The sequence below is a fragment of the Besnoitia besnoiti genome, chromosome XI, assembly GCF_002563875.1.
Source record: "Besnoitia besnoiti strain Bb-Ger1 chromosome XI, whole genome shotgun sequence".
NCBI classification, from domain to species: domain Eukaryota; phylum Apicomplexa; class Conoidasida; order Eucoccidiorida; family Sarcocystidae; genus Besnoitia; species Besnoitia besnoiti.
Window position 1 is genome coordinate 485,513 of NC_042366.1, and position 16,095 is coordinate 501,607.

The 16,095-nt window shown below is 61.5% G+C and overlaps 2 protein-coding genes across 2 annotated transcripts; both read left to right on the forward strand.

Moving 5' to 3' along the window:
- Window positions 1-226: 226 nt before the first annotated feature.
- On the forward strand, window positions 227-8,992 carry BESB_019530 (uncharacterized protein; the record flags this gene model as incomplete). The annotated part of the gene is made up of 4 exons (XM_029360662.1): window positions 227-2,099; window positions 2,370-8,117; window positions 8,537-8,664; window positions 8,942-8,992. The coding sequence occupies 4 exons, from the start codon at window positions 227-229 to the stop codon at window positions 8,990-8,992; spliced, it is 7,800 nt and encodes a 2,599-aa protein (XP_029216021.1).
- A 4,465-nt stretch (window positions 8,993-13,457) lies between these two features.
- Window positions 13,458-15,477, forward strand: BESB_019540 (putative glycine C-acetyltransferase; the record flags this gene model as incomplete). Its single annotated transcript, XM_029360663.1, has 2 exons — window positions 13,458-14,111; window positions 14,413-15,477. 2 exons carry the CDS (start codon window positions 13,458-13,460, stop codon window positions 15,475-15,477), a joined length of 1,719 nt encoding a protein of 572 aa, XP_029216022.1.
- Window positions 15,478-16,095: the final 618 nt, after the last annotated feature.

Consider the following 16,095-nt stretch of genomic DNA (forward strand, 5'->3'; position numbering starts at 1 on the left):
CTGGCTTCTCGCACACTGGTACCGTGTGCATGGCCTCGATGGTGACCTGGCAGATTCGGGGCATCAGGAGTTCCAGAGGGTGTGCAGATGACTTGGCGCGGTCACGGAGCTCGAGCATGACCTGAGATAACGAGGAAGGAACTGCAAGTCTCTTCCAAGAGGCGCGATCCGCGCGTGAAGCGGGCGTGGAGCTCTGCGTGGCGGCGGACAAAACCGAGGTGGCGCCATGCAGCAGCGCGACGCAGGGCGCTCCGACAAGGCGGCAAAGGACGCGCCTGGCGCGTCCGTTTTGGTGGCAGGCGCCTTGTCCGCTCCTTCCCGCGACGCAGTGTCGTCGCTAGACACTCCAGCTCGAGGGTTTCCGCAGGTCCTCAGCGTCCCTCATGCGGCCGCACCGGGCGGTCGCGCGGAAGACAGAAGCTCGCGAGGCAGTTCTGGCCCCCCAGAGGCAACGCATGGGGAGGACAGCTCATTTCCGCCAACGGGTGCGGCGGGGAGTCGCACGCGTGGCGCAGTGACCTCCTCGAGAATCAAGGTGCTTTCTTTGCCAGCAGCGGACCGCGGCGCGCGGCCGCAGAAGAAGCTGTCACGCCCCTCCGCAGACCTCTTGGGGCTTCGCCGGCGCCAGTGGGTCGATATTCGTGAGCTGCGGCAGGCAGCGTCGCAGTTGTCTGTGCCGCTGATTCTGCCGCGACCCGCCCAGGCCGTCGGCGACTCCCACCCCCACGACGCTCTGCAGGCTTCTCAGAAGGCCGCCGGCGGCCTCCCTCGTGGGTTCGTTCTGGCCGCTCCGCCCTCCACGCCCGCCTCGGCGGCGTCGGGCCTCTCTACGGCTGTCTTCGCGCCGATTCCTGGTTTCCCTTCCAGCGTGACTAGCTCCCCTGCGAGGCACGCGGCGCGCGCGCTGAACTGGCATCCCAGCGTCGCCCACGCGGCGGCGCCTGGCGGGCACCTTGGACTCTGTCAGGCGCAGGTTCCTCGGGGCGCTTTCGTCTATTTCCTACCGGCGGGCGTGGCGACGCCGACGCACGCCGCAGGGCTCGATCCGAGCGCGGTCGGTGCCGCGCCTCCCCCGGTCTACGCACCCTTCGGCGCTGCCGCTCTGCCTGGCGCACGGGAGGCCGCGCATGGTTTCGCGTCTTCTTCCGCTTCGCTGGTTCACAGCGACGGCGGTCGCGGGGGCCTCGTGGGCTCCAGAGAAGGCGGTGACCCCGAGGGGCTGCTGCAGGACGGCGCGGCAGGACGGCGGGACGGCGAGGGCGGGTTCGGCGGCGAGGTGGCGCAGAGAGGCGACGGCACGGAGGCCTTGCCGCCGCGGCCGGTGGTGCCACGACTGATGGCGCACGTCGCACTCATGCAGCAGCTCATGCCGGGGCTCCTCGATGCGCGAGTGGCTTTCCAGCTGCAGAGTCTCGAGGCTTTGAACGCTCTCCTTCTCCACTCCAACGCAACCCTCGTGAGGTGGTTTGGCGAGGTTGAGCAGTTAGCGGCCTTGTCGGGTCTCGGCGCGCCTTTTCGCGCCCCGACTGACGTCGAGGCCTTATCGGCGCTTCTCGTGTCCTCCGTAGCCGGGGGGTTGCCCCCCCAGGGTTTGGACTGTCTCTTCATGAGCGTGCGCGTCTCCCTTCTGCACCTCCTGGCGGGCGATCTGCTGACTTCGGCCGAGGTCGCCATTCGCTGCGCGGCGATCCGGTGTCTGGCTGCTCTGACGCAGCTCGCGGCGACCAGCGCGGCCTTCGCAGGTGCTGCGACGCTCGAGGTGGCGCTTCGCCTGCGCAGCGCGCCGCCGTGCAAGCCCCGACGACGGGCGCGCGCTGAGGGCGACTCGTGGAGCCACTTCGCAGGCGTCCTGGCCGCCGCGAGTCGCGCGAAAGAGGAGCTTGCGGCTCGAACCAAACAGAGGAAGAAGAGCGCTCTGCCGCGGCAGGAACGCGAGGGCAGAGACGCCCCACCAGGGCGCGGACGAGGAGGAAAGCACGCCGCGGCAGCGGAGACAGAAGCGGGCAGTGCGACGCTGTGGACTGAGGCAGAGATCGAGGCCTGTGAAGGCGTTTCAACTGTGGTTCGCTGCTGCCTCACGCTTCTCTGTCACATGACAGGTGAGATGATTGGGTGGGGGGGCGGCTGTGCGAGACGCACAGCGGGCGCGCCGCTGTCGGCCGACCGGGCTCTCTCCTCTACGAACCTTCCACGCACGTCCCGCGTGTCCTCCAGCGTGTGTCCGTGAACCAGACACTCTGTGGCGTCAGGGAGGTTTAAGTATGAAGCTCAAGGAGCAGGTTGCCACTTTCGCCTCCAACTGCGGTTTTTTCGCTGCCTGATTTCTCTCCTCGGCTCTGCATTGTCGCGTGTCGTTCGGATGTTTTCAGGCGACGGCTCCACGGAGGGTCGTATGGCGGCTCTCTCGGCGTTCAGACTCTTGGTCCCATGCGTGCCGCAGGACATGGCGCTCGCATCTCTGCAGCGGCCGTCGTTTCCCCCCGTCACGCCGAATCCACTCGCTCGGATCCGCGGCCTCCTCAATGCAGACCTGACGGCCTCTACGGAGACTGCGCTGAGCGCCGCGCGCGGCGCGAATCTTCTGCCGCCCGCGTCCCCTGCGCAGCAGCTCGCTTCACGTGGCTCCTTCGCGTCTGCGCCGTCTGCCGAAGGCGCTTCTCCGCTGGCGTCGCTGGCAAGCGTTGCGCGGGCGCTCGCGGCGGCGGGCGAGCAGGCGCACGGGGCACATCACACAGTGGTGGGAAGGGAGTTGCAGAGCGAGGTTTCCAAGTCGCCGCTTCCTGTGGCCTGGCTCCTGCTGGCGCTGGACGACAGCGACTTCCAAGTGCGGCAGGCGGCGTTTGGGTTGCTGCGGTGCCTGTTGGAGCGCTGCACCCGCGAGGAAGACACGCAGAGAGAGAGCGCGCAGAAGACGCAGCAGGGAAGCAACTCCTTTCCGCAGGTTGTGCAACTCCTCATCTGGGACTGCCTCTCCGACCCCGTTCAGGCCGTCCAAGCCTCGGCCGCGGCGGTGCTGCCGCCGCTGTCGCTCTTGCTTCCACTCCGCGACGGCGCGTTTCGCCGGGCGATCTTCCCCCTGCTCCACGCCAAGCGGAAGTCGACGCGTCTGCTGTTTCTCCAGACGCTGCCGCTGTGCAAAACGCTGAATGCGCGCGCACTCAAAGTCGAGGTTCAGGGCCTCCTCAGGTGTCCGTACAGCCGAGAAGACGAACAGGAAGTCGGCGCGTGCTTCGCGGAAGTCGTGTTTGCGGCGTACCACGATCTTTGGACCCAGTTCGCCGCAGGCGCATCCGACGGCGCGGGAGAAGAGGCGGAGGACGAAAGCCGGTCAGGATCCCAGGTGCAGCGTGGAGCGGTTTCTGCCGAAGAGGCGAGGAAGAAGGAGGCAGAGATGCTGCAGATCTTCCGGATCCTCACACCAGCGAAGCGGAGAAAACGCACGCAACTGGCACTCGCGACGAACTGGGCCCGCAAAGAGAGCGAGCTTCGTCTTCTGCCGCTCATGCGGCGAGGCCCTGGCGCCTCGCAGCTGAGCCTTGCTGTCGCTGGCAACGTGAACCACGAAGCCGCGCTGCCCATGCCGCGGGCGGCTGCCCAAGCGCGACGACACGCGTCTGGCAGCTGCCAGCGCCAATCCAAGCCGACGGATGAAGCAGGCCACGCAAAGAAGAGGGGCGACGGGAGAGACGAGGTCGCCGGCCGGGGCGAACAAGATCAGACACAGAGTCAGGATCGCGAGAGGCACGACGGCGCAAGCTACACACTGTCTCCTGGTCTGCTTCTCAGGAGGAAGAGAGAAGAGGACGACATTCACCTCGCGCAAGTCCTCCCTCTCGACGTACAACTTAGTCTGCCGGAAACGGCTCTGCAGTTCTCGCTGGCGCTCCAGCGCGTACTGCCCACGGACTCCATCGAGCGCCAGGTGGCGGCGGCTGACTGCCTCCTCAGTCTCCTGGAAGAAGAGGGCGGAGGCAGCACGCGAAAGCGGCTCAGATCCGCCTCTCCCTTCGCCGGTGAACCGCCGCCGACGCTGCAAAGGCGCGACTCCGATATGTCTGTGGAGAGTGAGGAGGGAGGAGACGCTGCCGAAGAAGCCCGAGGAGTCGAAGGAGGCGGGAGAAGCGAAACGCGAGGAGACAGAGAGACGGCCGGCTGCACTGCGCTTGCGGCGCGGCAGGCGTCGAGCGCGCTTCAGCCTTCTCTCCCGCGAGGACTGGAGAAGATCTTCCCGCGGCCTGCGAAGCGCAGATGTGTCTTTTCGCGCTTCTTCCGCGAGAGGCAACGGGCACAGGCCTCCGACCGCCCTTCGCAGTTCTCCTTTCTGGCCCGCCGCGCCTGCTGGGGCGAAGTCAGCGACGACGGAGAGCCGCCCTCAGGCCCCCAGGCGCCTGCCTCGTCGCCTCCTTGTGCCTCTTCCTTCATACTTTTGAACGGCCAAGTTTGGCGAACGCTGCACTCGGAAGTTCCGTGTCGCGCCGGCGTCTGTCGCCAGGCGCTGCGCAGCATCCGGCCTCTTCGCGCGCTCGCGTCGAGTTGGCCTTTTCTGTCTCTGCGGCAGCTTCGTGTTGCGCAGGGCGCTCCATGTGCGGAGCCTTTGCCTGCCCCCGCGTCCTTCGAGACGGAAGAAGAGAGTCTGTTTCGATTCTGCGTCCGGCGGAGGCGCGAGCGGGCTCAGCGACAGACGAAGCGAGGAAAGGGAGACGCGGCCAGCAAGCCCCGAGGCTTTTTGGCGAGGAGAGACAGTAAGCCGCGAAAGGCGGAAGCGCGCAAAAGTGCGTGTGATGCAGGTTCCGCCTCGTCTCTGCTTCTGCCTCTCCTCCCTTCGCCGTCGCTTTCAGACGCCCTTGTGCTCGCTGCACTGGAGCGCGACCGCCGGCGGCGCAGAGCGCCCCTTGCAGCTGCATTCGACCACGAAATGCATGCGGAAGGCGAGGCGGGTGATGGGGACGCGGTCGGAACTTCAGAGGCGCAGGCGCAGAGTCTGCTCAAAGCGCACGCCAAGCGAGAGTCCGCCAACGTCTTGCCGACCTCCTCGTCTCTCAAGCTCCCGCTGTCCTCGCTTTTCTCGCTGGAGGCTCTGAAGGCGAAGAAGCCTCTGGCCGCACCGGCGGCGCCGGCGGCCTCGCAGCTCAAGACGCCCGACAGAAAAGAAGCCTCGTCGTCCTTCTCTTCGGCGTCTTCCGCGTCGTCTCTTCGGGCGCCGGGCGGTGAAGAGGCCGCCGCGCCGGCGAGGCGAGACTCCGAAGGAGAAGTCTCAGCCGGCGCCTCGGCGCGGAGACAGGCCCGCAGGACGCACGCCGCGGTCGCTCGAGCCGTACTCGCGATCCGGTCGGCGTCTCTGGCGCCGCCGAACGGGCTCGCGCGGGGGGGAGGGGCCGCGCAGGGGAAGCGGTTTTTCGTTCCCTCCGCCGTCTCCCTGTCGCTGCTCCCCCCCGGCGAGCGCGGCGGCGCTGAAAGGGCTAGGAAGAAGCCACGGCGCGCGGCTGAGCTTTTCTCTGATGCAGAAGGCGAGCAGGTCGAGCCCGGCCTCTGGGAAGACGAAGAGGCGTCATCCTCGTGGCTCGCGCTGCTTCCGCCGGAGGCGAACGGCGAACGGCGCGGGGCACTGGACGCCACGTTGGAGGTTCGCCCGCCTGCCTGGTCGACTCTCGTTCAGTTGCTCAGTCGCGAAGGTCTGCTCCACGAGTGCAGCCTTTTATCTGCGGCGATGACTCGGTTCCGCCGCAAGAGGCATAAACAGAGTCGCCTGCGGACGCCGAGCGCTGGAAACAGGGTGTCCACTTTGCAGCTTCGCCGCCACAGAGGCCCAGTCCCCTGCTGTGCGCCGCCGTCGCTCTCCGCGCCTCCCTCCGGCTGTGGGCCTCTGTCGTCGGCCTTTCTTGCGCAGATTTACGTCACCGCGCGAAGACGCGAAGCAGCTGCGGCTCTGGGGGGGTCGTCGGCTGTGTCTGCTTGTCTTCCGCGCTCGTTCGTCGTCTGGCGGAATGTGCTTGTCTGCAGTCGGCTGCAGGCCCTAGCGGCGACTGCGCTCCTTGCGTCGCCGTCGCTTGTCGTCAGTCCGCAAGAGCTTCTTCCGCACACGCGTCTCTTCGCGATCCTTTCGGCCGCGTCGTTTCGCCGCGAGTTTCTTCTCCCTTCGAGCGGTCGACGGAATGCGCTGCAATGCGGACGAAAGCCGACGGCGGAGAGACCGGCGTCTCTCGCGCAGTGGCGGCGGCCTGACGACCGCGAGGACGCTGGGGCGACGGCGCCTGCGTCGCCTTTGTCAGCCTCTCCTTTGTCGTTCCCCTTCTCTGTCTCTCTGGCGTGCCCCCACTGGGAAGCCACTCTGGAGGCGTACATCCACCAGAGCGTGGTCGCGTCGACGGGCCTCGCGGCGCTGCTGCCGCTGGACGCCCCGGAGCAGCGCAGTTGGGGCGAGGGTTGGACTGCCGCGAAACTGAGTTGTGCGTTCTCGCCGTCTGTCGGGGCGTCTGGGAAGCTTGAGCTCGCCAAGTCAGCCGTCGCGGGCGACATGCCTCGCCAGCTGCTCGCCGAGGCGCTGGCGGACCTCGTGCCGCGGCCCCTCAGATTCCCCTGCAGCCGGGGGGCTGCCGTCTGGCTCGAGGCGACGATCGACGTCTTCTTCGATTGGGGCGAAGAAGGGCCGCAGATGAACGGATGCAAGCAAGAAGCCGAGAGGAGCGCGCCCACTGCGGACGCTTCGGTGGCGCCGCCAAACCAGAGCTCGAAGTTGAACGCACAGGTGGCGAACGTGGCTCTTGCGACCGGCGCGAGGGGCCCTGACGCCGGCGGGACGGAGGCGGAGACAGCGGGCCCTGGGACGGAGACACTCTGTCGCGCACTAAGTAGTTGGACTGGGCATGGAGGCGTGGGCGCTGAGAACGCGCAAACTCAGGGACATATCCGAACGAATGGAAGCGGAAAGGCGTCTCGACCAAATCCAACACTCTTTCTCTGCGTACGAGGTCCCACACCTTTCGAGGTCGCCACAGAGGCTCGACGCCCAGCGCTCGCCAAGCAAGGAGACAGCGCTGCCGCCCAGGTTGCCGCTTCGCCCTCTCAGTGTCACGCTTCCTCCTTATCGCCGCTATTTCCTCCTGCATGTTCGCAGACGCGTGATGGCAGCACAGGGGGCGTGGAGGACGCTGGAGGCAGGGGAAAGCGGAAATGGTTTTCCAGTCTGGGCCACGGACGCCTCGGCGCGTCCCTGCCTCCGTCCTCCTCTCTCGTTCGTGCCGCGATGGCAGGAACAACGCGAAATGTCACGTCGTTTTCCGCTCCCTTCTCCTTCTTTGAACCGCGGTCAGAACAGGGGAAAAGGGCGCTTGTCTCTCTTCCTGAGGGTGGTGTAGGGACACTTGAAGGAATCCGCTCGGGTGTACATACACCTCCATGGCGCTGCGTCGGCGGCGTAAAATTGTGGCGCTGTCGATGTAGGGACGTGGAGAGGCGCGAGGATGGCACTGCCGAGTCACCTTTGAAAAAGGCGAAAAGGGAGGGAGCTTGCGCATCTAGTGCCACTTTGGTTGGCAGTTTGTCTGGCGTCGCCGCTGTTCCCTCCGAAGCACCGGCTTCGACATCGAAATCGCCTTCGGATTTCTCTTACCAAAGATCCAATTTGTCAACTTTTCAGTCCCTCAGCTCTCCCTGCTCCTGTTTCTTCCGGTGTCCAACTTCCGACCTGGAGTGTTCTAATTCTCGAGAGGCCTCGACTTTGTTTGGCTCAGCTTCAGCCACAGATCTGTCTCAAGGACTTCCTCTGGTCACTGCAATGTCCTCTGTACTTCCGTTCTTCGCCCCGGGGGGCGAGTTAGCTTCGTTTTCTCCGTGCTTTCCGTGTCACTCCCAGTTTATTCTTCACAAAGAACACGCAGGAGCGCCAGCATCCGGCGCGGCGAGGGCGCACCATCTTTTGGGGACGAGGTGTACCTACGCGCCGGAGGCGGCAGCGTCCGGCGACGCGTTGTCTCTTTCTGCAGGAGTCGCCGCGCCACCCGCGAGACGAGTAAAAATGTTTCGAATTCAGCAGGTGGAGAAGACGACAACGCAGATAGCACGCGCGCGTGTCACATTTCCTCTGGTTATGGACGCTGCGACGAGCGGTCCCTTTCCTGGTAAGTGGAATCTGATAATAAATAATTATTGAAACAATGTTCAGATCTGAGTGACGTCTTTGAATCCGAAATTATAAGGATTCGACTCTGAAACAGGTGCGAGGTCTCTCCCGACATACCATCAAACTTCATGGTTACAGTGTGGAGAGGACGCCATGCCAAACAACGAGCATTGCAGAATACACTGTCCCGATACGCTGCAACTGGTACCTCGACTCTGTGGGGGGAGCCCCGCCGCGTCTACATATATATATGAACTATATGTATATGTGTGTATGTATATATAAAGTGGGCAGGTGTGCATGGTATGTAGTTTCACGTAGTCCGGCGGCGTTCAGAGGATGCTGTCGGTGCGTGGTTTCACCGGTGTGGGTGCTGAACTGATTATTTTATATCGCTGAATTTTCTCGTTCCGACAGTTGATCTGGTGGTCTGTGCATTACGCACCGAGAGCGAAGAGGTCGCCGAGCTCGACCAAGGATCATCTCCGCGCTGCACGCAAGATGCGTTCCAAGGGAACTCCTGCACGGACTCTATGGATGTTCTGGTAAGTCGTTTTCTAATGTGTTTCCTCTCCATGATAAAGAGACGTGGCCTCATGCTTGCTTCTCTTTCATACGATATATACGTCGAGTTATGTGTAGCAGAATGTAGGGCGACCGTGCGTGTGCCTCTCTGTGCGTCTACAGGCGTTAACTTATGCATGCATGTGTGTGTATCACATGCTCAACCTGCTAGTTTGTCTCTCTTATGTGGAGAGATGCTTGCGGTGGGTTTTCTTTGGGTATAAACGCGCGCGTTTGTGAAACGTTTTTCGTCCGCAGGTCTCGGTTAGCGACGCCAAGCGGCTGTGGCTACAGCCTGCGTGGGACTGAGCGTCTGGCCGCGCCCATGCAGCGATAAAAAATGCGCGAGGCAGCCAAGCGAAGGACCCACGATCACGGAAGATCAACGAGAAGGCGAGGGGTATGCATCGCTTCCTTGTGCGCATCACCTATATGTCCACTTGCTGATGCACGAGCGACACGGATATAGGTTCATTTTGAGCAACACAGGGCACAAGTTCGTTTGCGTATCTATGGACCTCTGCGGCCATTTTTGTGGTGGGGGAGTTCCTCCATATCTCTTCTGGCTGAGGTTCGCTGTGCTCGCCGCTCTCGGACGAGTTCTCTTTTTGCGGCGATCGCGCCGGTTTCTGCTGAGCGGAGGGCGTTTTTCTGTGGCAGCAGGTGGGGTACGGTGTGCGGCAACTGTGCGTGCACCAGAGACTATAACAGAGGTGAAGTCAAATCCAGCCTATACGTGTGGGAGCTTCGGAAGGAGCAACGTGAAGGCAGAGCATTCAGAGGCTTTCCCTTTGGTACGACAGTACAGAGACGCCTGTACGTGAGAGCGCATGCACAGGCACTCACTCCTGTGAAAATAGTCAATCTGTCATATGGACTGCAAATGAGCTCGTGTACCCCAAGCTGAAATTGTCATGGAAACTGTTCCTCCGTTGTGGAGAGAGAACCGGGTCTGCCTAGAGCTAACAACGGCAGTTGCGGCTTTCAACTGCACGGTGGCACGTTTCGCTTTCTGTCAAATTTCAAAAAAAGAGTTTTGACATTTGCCGAGAAATGTCACGGGCATGGGGGGCATGCGCGTGCAGCTCGGGAGAGGCGTTAGTTTTATCCCTACACGTTCGTCGGCATCGCAGCACGCCCGCAAATCTCAAGAGCCTGCCGCCCCTATTTAAATATATCAATAGTTTTTTTGTAGATGCGCACACTTCAGAGCTGTGTATGTGCGCAAAGACCGGCACTGGGGCAAATAACGTTGAAGCATATGTTTTTCCGACGAGTTAGTGCGTGGCAGTGCTTCGTGCCAATTCTACAAAACCGAACGCTGGGTGGTGGTGACAGTCTGTTGCATCCCCAAAGTGAAACGCCGCTGTAAACGGCAAGTCAGTGTCTATGTGCACAACTCGAGAGTCGCTCGCTCAGTAAAGAAATGGAGGTGCATTGGGACCACAAAAGCAGCCCTTTGACGGGTCGGACGGAAAGTGACTCTCGTTGCACGCGTGCACCTGGAGGAAGGGACACGCGTGAGGAGTTGAGCTCGGGGTTTTTCTGTGATTTTGCAAATCGTGGTCGTCCCTGTGAGGCTGCGCGTAGGGGTGGCAGTACGGCGGTAGGCGCGCAGTACACCGATTCAGACACAGCAGCTCCGGTGGCATGTCAGGTTTGCGTCTTACTCGGGGGAAAGCCGTCGCTTTCTAAGCGGGAATCACGGCCTCGCACGTCGCTGCATCAACCCGTGTGGGCTGGCATGGCGCTCGAGCGTGGAATACATGACAGAGTGCAAAGCCTATGAAGCAAACCAGCCGCACAACGCTGCCGGCTGCCTTTGGCGGCAGAATTTCGACTCCTGAATCGCCAACGGCTGAAAGTCGTGTGGCACGATCGGCAGTCAGTATGTGTTGACTTCTGGCTAGTCAAACTGTCAGTGTGATTTCGTTCTGTCCAGAGAGATTTTTGTCGTGTTTCGTGGCGGTAGAGTGGGAGCGCTCGCCGAGTGCGCTGCAGCCGTCATACAAGCGGCGACGACGAAAAAGTGAGAAGCAGTATCGTTCACGCGCGTTCAGCTGTTTGGAGACAGAGTTCTACTCTTTCCAGAGTTCCTAGTGAGTCGCCGCAGTGCGCGAATTTCCGTGACTCGCGTGTGTGTGTCCTCCTTCGTGGAAGAGGGGTTGTTAAGGGTAGAGACGCTGTATGCACCCGCATGGGAGAGCGGCACACATGAGTGTCTGGAGTTTGCAAGAAGACATGGTGGAAAGTACTCGGACGACCGACATGAAACCCCGTGGTGCGTAAGATTCCCCACGAGTTGCGTTTGATGCGCGACAGGACGCTGCCGATTCAGTTCCCGCTGCACGTCGCGATGGTCGCAGGTCAATCAACGCTGAATCTAACATACGGGATAAAGAGTTTTGTGTTTGACTCTGTAGAAAGCTAATTTTTGGCGTTGGGACGGGTCAGACTCTAATTTTCGATCGGGAGGAAGTACCCGTGCGTCCCTGAGCAGCCATCCTCTAGAAGTCTACGGAACGGCAACTGGGATGCCAGTATACGTCCGCTATTGATCTGTAGGATTCGTGCTCGACGGACGAAAGAAGATAGCGAAGAAAGAAAGGATCAAAGGAAGCCATGGGAGTGAAGACACGCTCCACGCGTGCACTGTATTTCTCTGCAGAAGACCGACTTCCCTTCCCGCCGCGCTCTGTGTGTGCACTGCGTTGCTCGCCGTTGCGAGCAATGCCTGTTTCTCTTTGCAGAGCAAAGAAATCGACAAAGGTTACATTTGCAAGGGGGCTTTTGCGTCGTGCACACTTTCTGTTAACCACTTGGACAGCCGGTCGCCTCGCAGCCTGCGTCACCCAGTCTCTTGCGAATGTCGGGAAGTAATGCCTTCCTCCACGCTCTCTGCGGGAGCTTGTGCACAGCGCAGGGTAATCTTAGCGGCTCGCGGACGCTCCCTGCCTAGAAAAACTGCCGTTTCAGACCTGCATCTCTTCAGCACACCGCGCGCACGAGGACTTGCCTTCCTCTGTGGAAAAGAGCTCACCGCGGACGCTTCCAGGGGTGCTCATGTCTGACTGTGGCGTAGGTTAGAGCATACTTCCGCGCGACTTGACCCGTGAAAATGTTTGAAAAGATTAGCTAGCGCAGCGACATCTACCTGTCGCGGGAGATACCGCCCGAAGAGGGCAGAGTCAACCGTTGCCGGAGCTCGCTTTTCCGTGCGTTTCTCGCGACGTGAGCCGAGAGCTCATTGCTCAATGCAGGGAAATCGTTTTATTTTCCACGTGGGGCGGGCATCTCGGGCATCCCTGTGCGTTTCCCCGTAAAATTTTCGACGCGCGCTTGGCAGCCGCCCCCCGCGCGCGTCTGCGAACTCTGTCTAGGCTTGTTGCCGTTTAACTTTGCGTGAATGGACGTCGCCGCGTGCCGTTATTGCTCATTTCTACGCCTTTCAACCGCCGATGTGCTTCTTTCGGGTAGCCCGCGTTCATTCAACGTCCCTCACGAAAACGTATCTGCTTGCGCTGTCTGCGCTGGCGCTCTGTGCCGCGACTTTCTTCTGGGCCACGCGGCGCTTGCTTTCCAGGAAAAGACGCACAGAGACACACGGAGCCAGAAGTCATGCTGAGCAGGAGGGACGACAACGCGAGCGCGAGCGATCATCTCTCTGGAGGACGCGGCCGGCGGAGGCAGACGATTGTGAGTGGGAGGAGGACAGAAGGGTTTGAGTCGAGAGAAGAAAAAAAGAGCTCGGCAGAAAGGTTGCACACGTTTGCTCTGGTCGAGTTTGATCTCTCGCTTGCCCTCTATCCCGTTTCTGACTCGAACTCTCTCTGGCTGGTGTGGATGTGTTCCGAACGGATATAGGCATTTCTTGTTTCTCGGGGGGCGGTCTTCCCTCGCAGTCCGCGGGCGGCGGCCACGGACTGAAGTGGTTTTGCGAGGTGTCTGGCCTCCCTTCCAGCGTGTGGACTCCAAACCTCTCGTCTTTTTCTGCCTTTGTGTGCCTCTGAGGGCGGCAGCTGTCCGGTCAGCCCAAGCAGACTTGCCACGGGCTCAAGGGAGCCCACGTTCGTCGACCCGACGAGCACGCGCTGTGCATACCCCATGCGCTTCTTTTTTTCCAGACGTCTCCGAAACCCCACGCTTACCGCCGCCGCGCTGCGCTTCACAGCGTCCCACACGTTTTTCCAAATCTGCAGCGCGAACAGAGTCGCGCGAACTCTGCGTTCCCTGCCCCTTTGCGTCCTCCTTGGCTGTCGCGTCGGCTGTCTTCTCGGGGGCGCAGTCGCGACTGTTCGCGTGCTTGCTAGCAAGAAGGGAGATACTTACTTTCAAGCATCTTCTCCGCGCCCTCCGCACGCTTTCAGAGAAAGACCGAGGCAAGCGCAAGTCGCCGCGCTCTCTTCAACGACTCAGGAGGCACACCGCCCGCCCTGCTGGTGGAGAGTCTGCCTTGACACGCCTCGAAGTTCTCTTGCCGTCCTCTCCCCTCTGTCGGGTGTTTTCGAGGCGCGCGGAACCCCGTTTTCGGTTTTGTCATTTGGCCTCGTCCTCCAGCTTGACAAGACAGCGGGGCGTCCCTGCAGCGTGTCGCCCCGCTCTGCGTGACTGGGAGTCCAGCTTCGTTCCGGCGCGGCCAGCCGTTCGGGGTTTCGGGCGTTTTCTCGCATCGGACTGTGGGGAGGTTTGTCTTTGCGTAGTCGCCAGTGCGCGTCGTTCGTTTCTGCGGTGTGTCGCGCGTTTTCTTGGTGAAGCGAAGGTTTAGGGTTGCAGAATGGCGTCTGGCGCAGCTTACTTTTCGCGCGGGGCGAGCCCGCCGCCGTTTCTCGGCGCGGGCGTCGAATGGGCGTCGAATTTGGACTTCTTTCAGTGCGCGTTTCTGTCGGCGTCGGTGCTTGGAATCGTTTTAGCGTTCTTCAGCGACGAAGTCAGCGCGGGCTCGCTGCGGTGGAGTTGGATCGCCACGCAGTTGCTACCCATCACGCGCGCCTCGTCGCAGCTCGCATACAAAGATGTCGAGAGCGCGCTGGCGAAGGCTGCGAAGCGCCGGGCGGGCGGCCGGCAGGCGCTGCAGGACTTCCTCGCCGCGCTGCAGGAAGGAACCGCGCTCGAGTTGCTCTCCAAGTGGCTGCATGCGGCACTGGACCGCGCCTCCTTTCTCTGGACGGCGCTCAAGATTAAGTACACCGCCGGCAGCAAGCGCCAGTTCTTCTACCAGATGCAGAAGGTGCAACTCAAACTCGAAATCAAACCTGGCGAGACCGAGATGCAGTCCTACAACGACGCGAAACGCTACATGAAGTCCAAGGACCTATGGCCCTTTGCCTACGAAGTCACAAACGTCAAGGACACGCAAGTCGTCTGCGAGGGCGTCCGCGCGTACCCCATGAGCTCCTACAGCTACCTCGACTTCGTCAGAGAGCCGCTGGTAAGGCTGCGAATCGCCTCGCTCTCCACGCACTGTGCAGCGGATCCCCAGACGTGCACACGCATGCACACACACATCTGCACAGGCCTGCATGGAGATTCAGCGGGTAGAACTCTTTTTGACGGGCAGTGCACAGGCGCGTAGTCGCCTGGCGGCTCAGCCGGATTCCGCCGCAACTGTTGAGAGGGCGCGAGGCCTCCTTCTCCCTCTCCCCCATCTCTCCACGCAACCATGTGCATCTGCACATCGATCCGTATGAATATGAACATTGTGTTTCTATTTGTATTGTGGCGGTGTTCAGGTTCAAGAAGCAGCGTTGGCTGCGGGTCGGACGTGGTCGACTGGCAACCACGGCGCACGCATGCTTGGCGGCAACGCGCGCATTTTGCGTGATTTGGAGAAGATTGTGGGTCGATTCTTTGGTCGCGAAGACTCGCTGTTGTGCGCCACGGGGTTTTTGGCGACGATGAGTTCGATTTGCGCGGTTGCGAAAGAGAACGACCTGGTCGTGGGCGACAGCCGCGCGCACGCGAGTCTGCGCTCGGGGATGAAGTTGTGCGGCGCGAAGGAGATGTTTTTCCGCCACAACAACTGGCACCATCTGCAACAGATCCTGGCGAAGCACCGCAAGAAACACCGCAACTGCTGGATCATTATTGAGTCGGTCTACTCGATGGACGGCGACATCGCGGACTTGCCGACGGTGCGGCGCTTGGCAGACCAGTACGACTGCCGCATCATTCTCGACGAGGCGCACGGCCTGGGGGTGCTGGGCAAGACCGGCCGCGGGCTGGAGGAGCATTTCAACATGCCCGGCGCGGCGGATGTGATTGTCGGCACGTTCAGCAAGTCGATCGGCGGCATTGGCGGCTACATCACCGGCGACAAAGAGTTGGTGGACTTCCTTGACTTCCACGCGCCGGGCAGCGTCTTCTCCGCGCCGCTCACCGCCTACTCGGCCGGCGGGGCGATGATGGCTTTTGAGCTGATGCAGGGCGAACAGAGCTGGCGCATCGCGAAGGCGCAAGAGAACGCCAAGTACCTCCGCCGCGCGCTGGTCACCGGCAACGGCCACTGGCCGAAGGACTACCCGGCGGAGCGCAAGTACGAAGTCGAGGGCGTCGAGTGCACCACCGTGTTGCCGGTTGTCTTTCCGAACGACGGCGACCGCGTGTTTCGCGTCTCGCAGGCGCTGCTGAAGCGCGGCTGGATGGTTGCCGCCGCAGCCTATCCAGCCTGCCCGCTGGCGCGCCCGCGCATCCGCTTGACGGCGACGGCGGCGTACTCGAGGAAGATGATGGACGACTTCGTGAAGAGCCTCGTCGAGGTGACCGTGGAGTGTCTGCCTACCGACATGCTGCGCTGAAACTCGAAAAAGCTGGCGGCGCGCCCGCAGAGACCTCTGCGAAACATGCGCAGAGCGTGGCGCCCACGCTGCCGACACACGGCAGCTCGCGAAGAGTCTCGCTTTTCGAAGCAGAACATCTACGCAGCGAAAGCGTTGCATGTCCAGTCGGGAAGAGTGTCGTAGGGTACCGCAGTATGCGATCAAACATATTTATATATTTTGATGTGATTTGCGTGCACAAAGTCCTCCTGTGTAGGTATATATAAAGAGTTATTTCGTGGTCTGCATGTTGCGGTCTCCGCTTTGGGTGGCGTCTCGCCGCCGAAAACGGGAGGTGTCAACCCCCGTCGAGGAGTCGAGGCTGGCGTACACCAGAGAGAGCCCTGCCTTCTTTTCTTGTTGCTGTCCCCGGCTCTGCGGTCACGCAGGGGGGCGGGCGGCGTGTGTCTCTCTGTCTTGGAGTGTTGTGGGAACACGCTTGCGCAGTTCGCCGGACGAAGACTCGAAGCGTCTCCAGAACCTGACCTTGCAATTTTGTTTCGAAAAACGAAACCAAAGAGACGTCTTGTGGAGTCGAGAGGCGTGCGTCTCGCCTCCATCCAACAGACTACTACTACGGCCCCCATGTGGGAACGG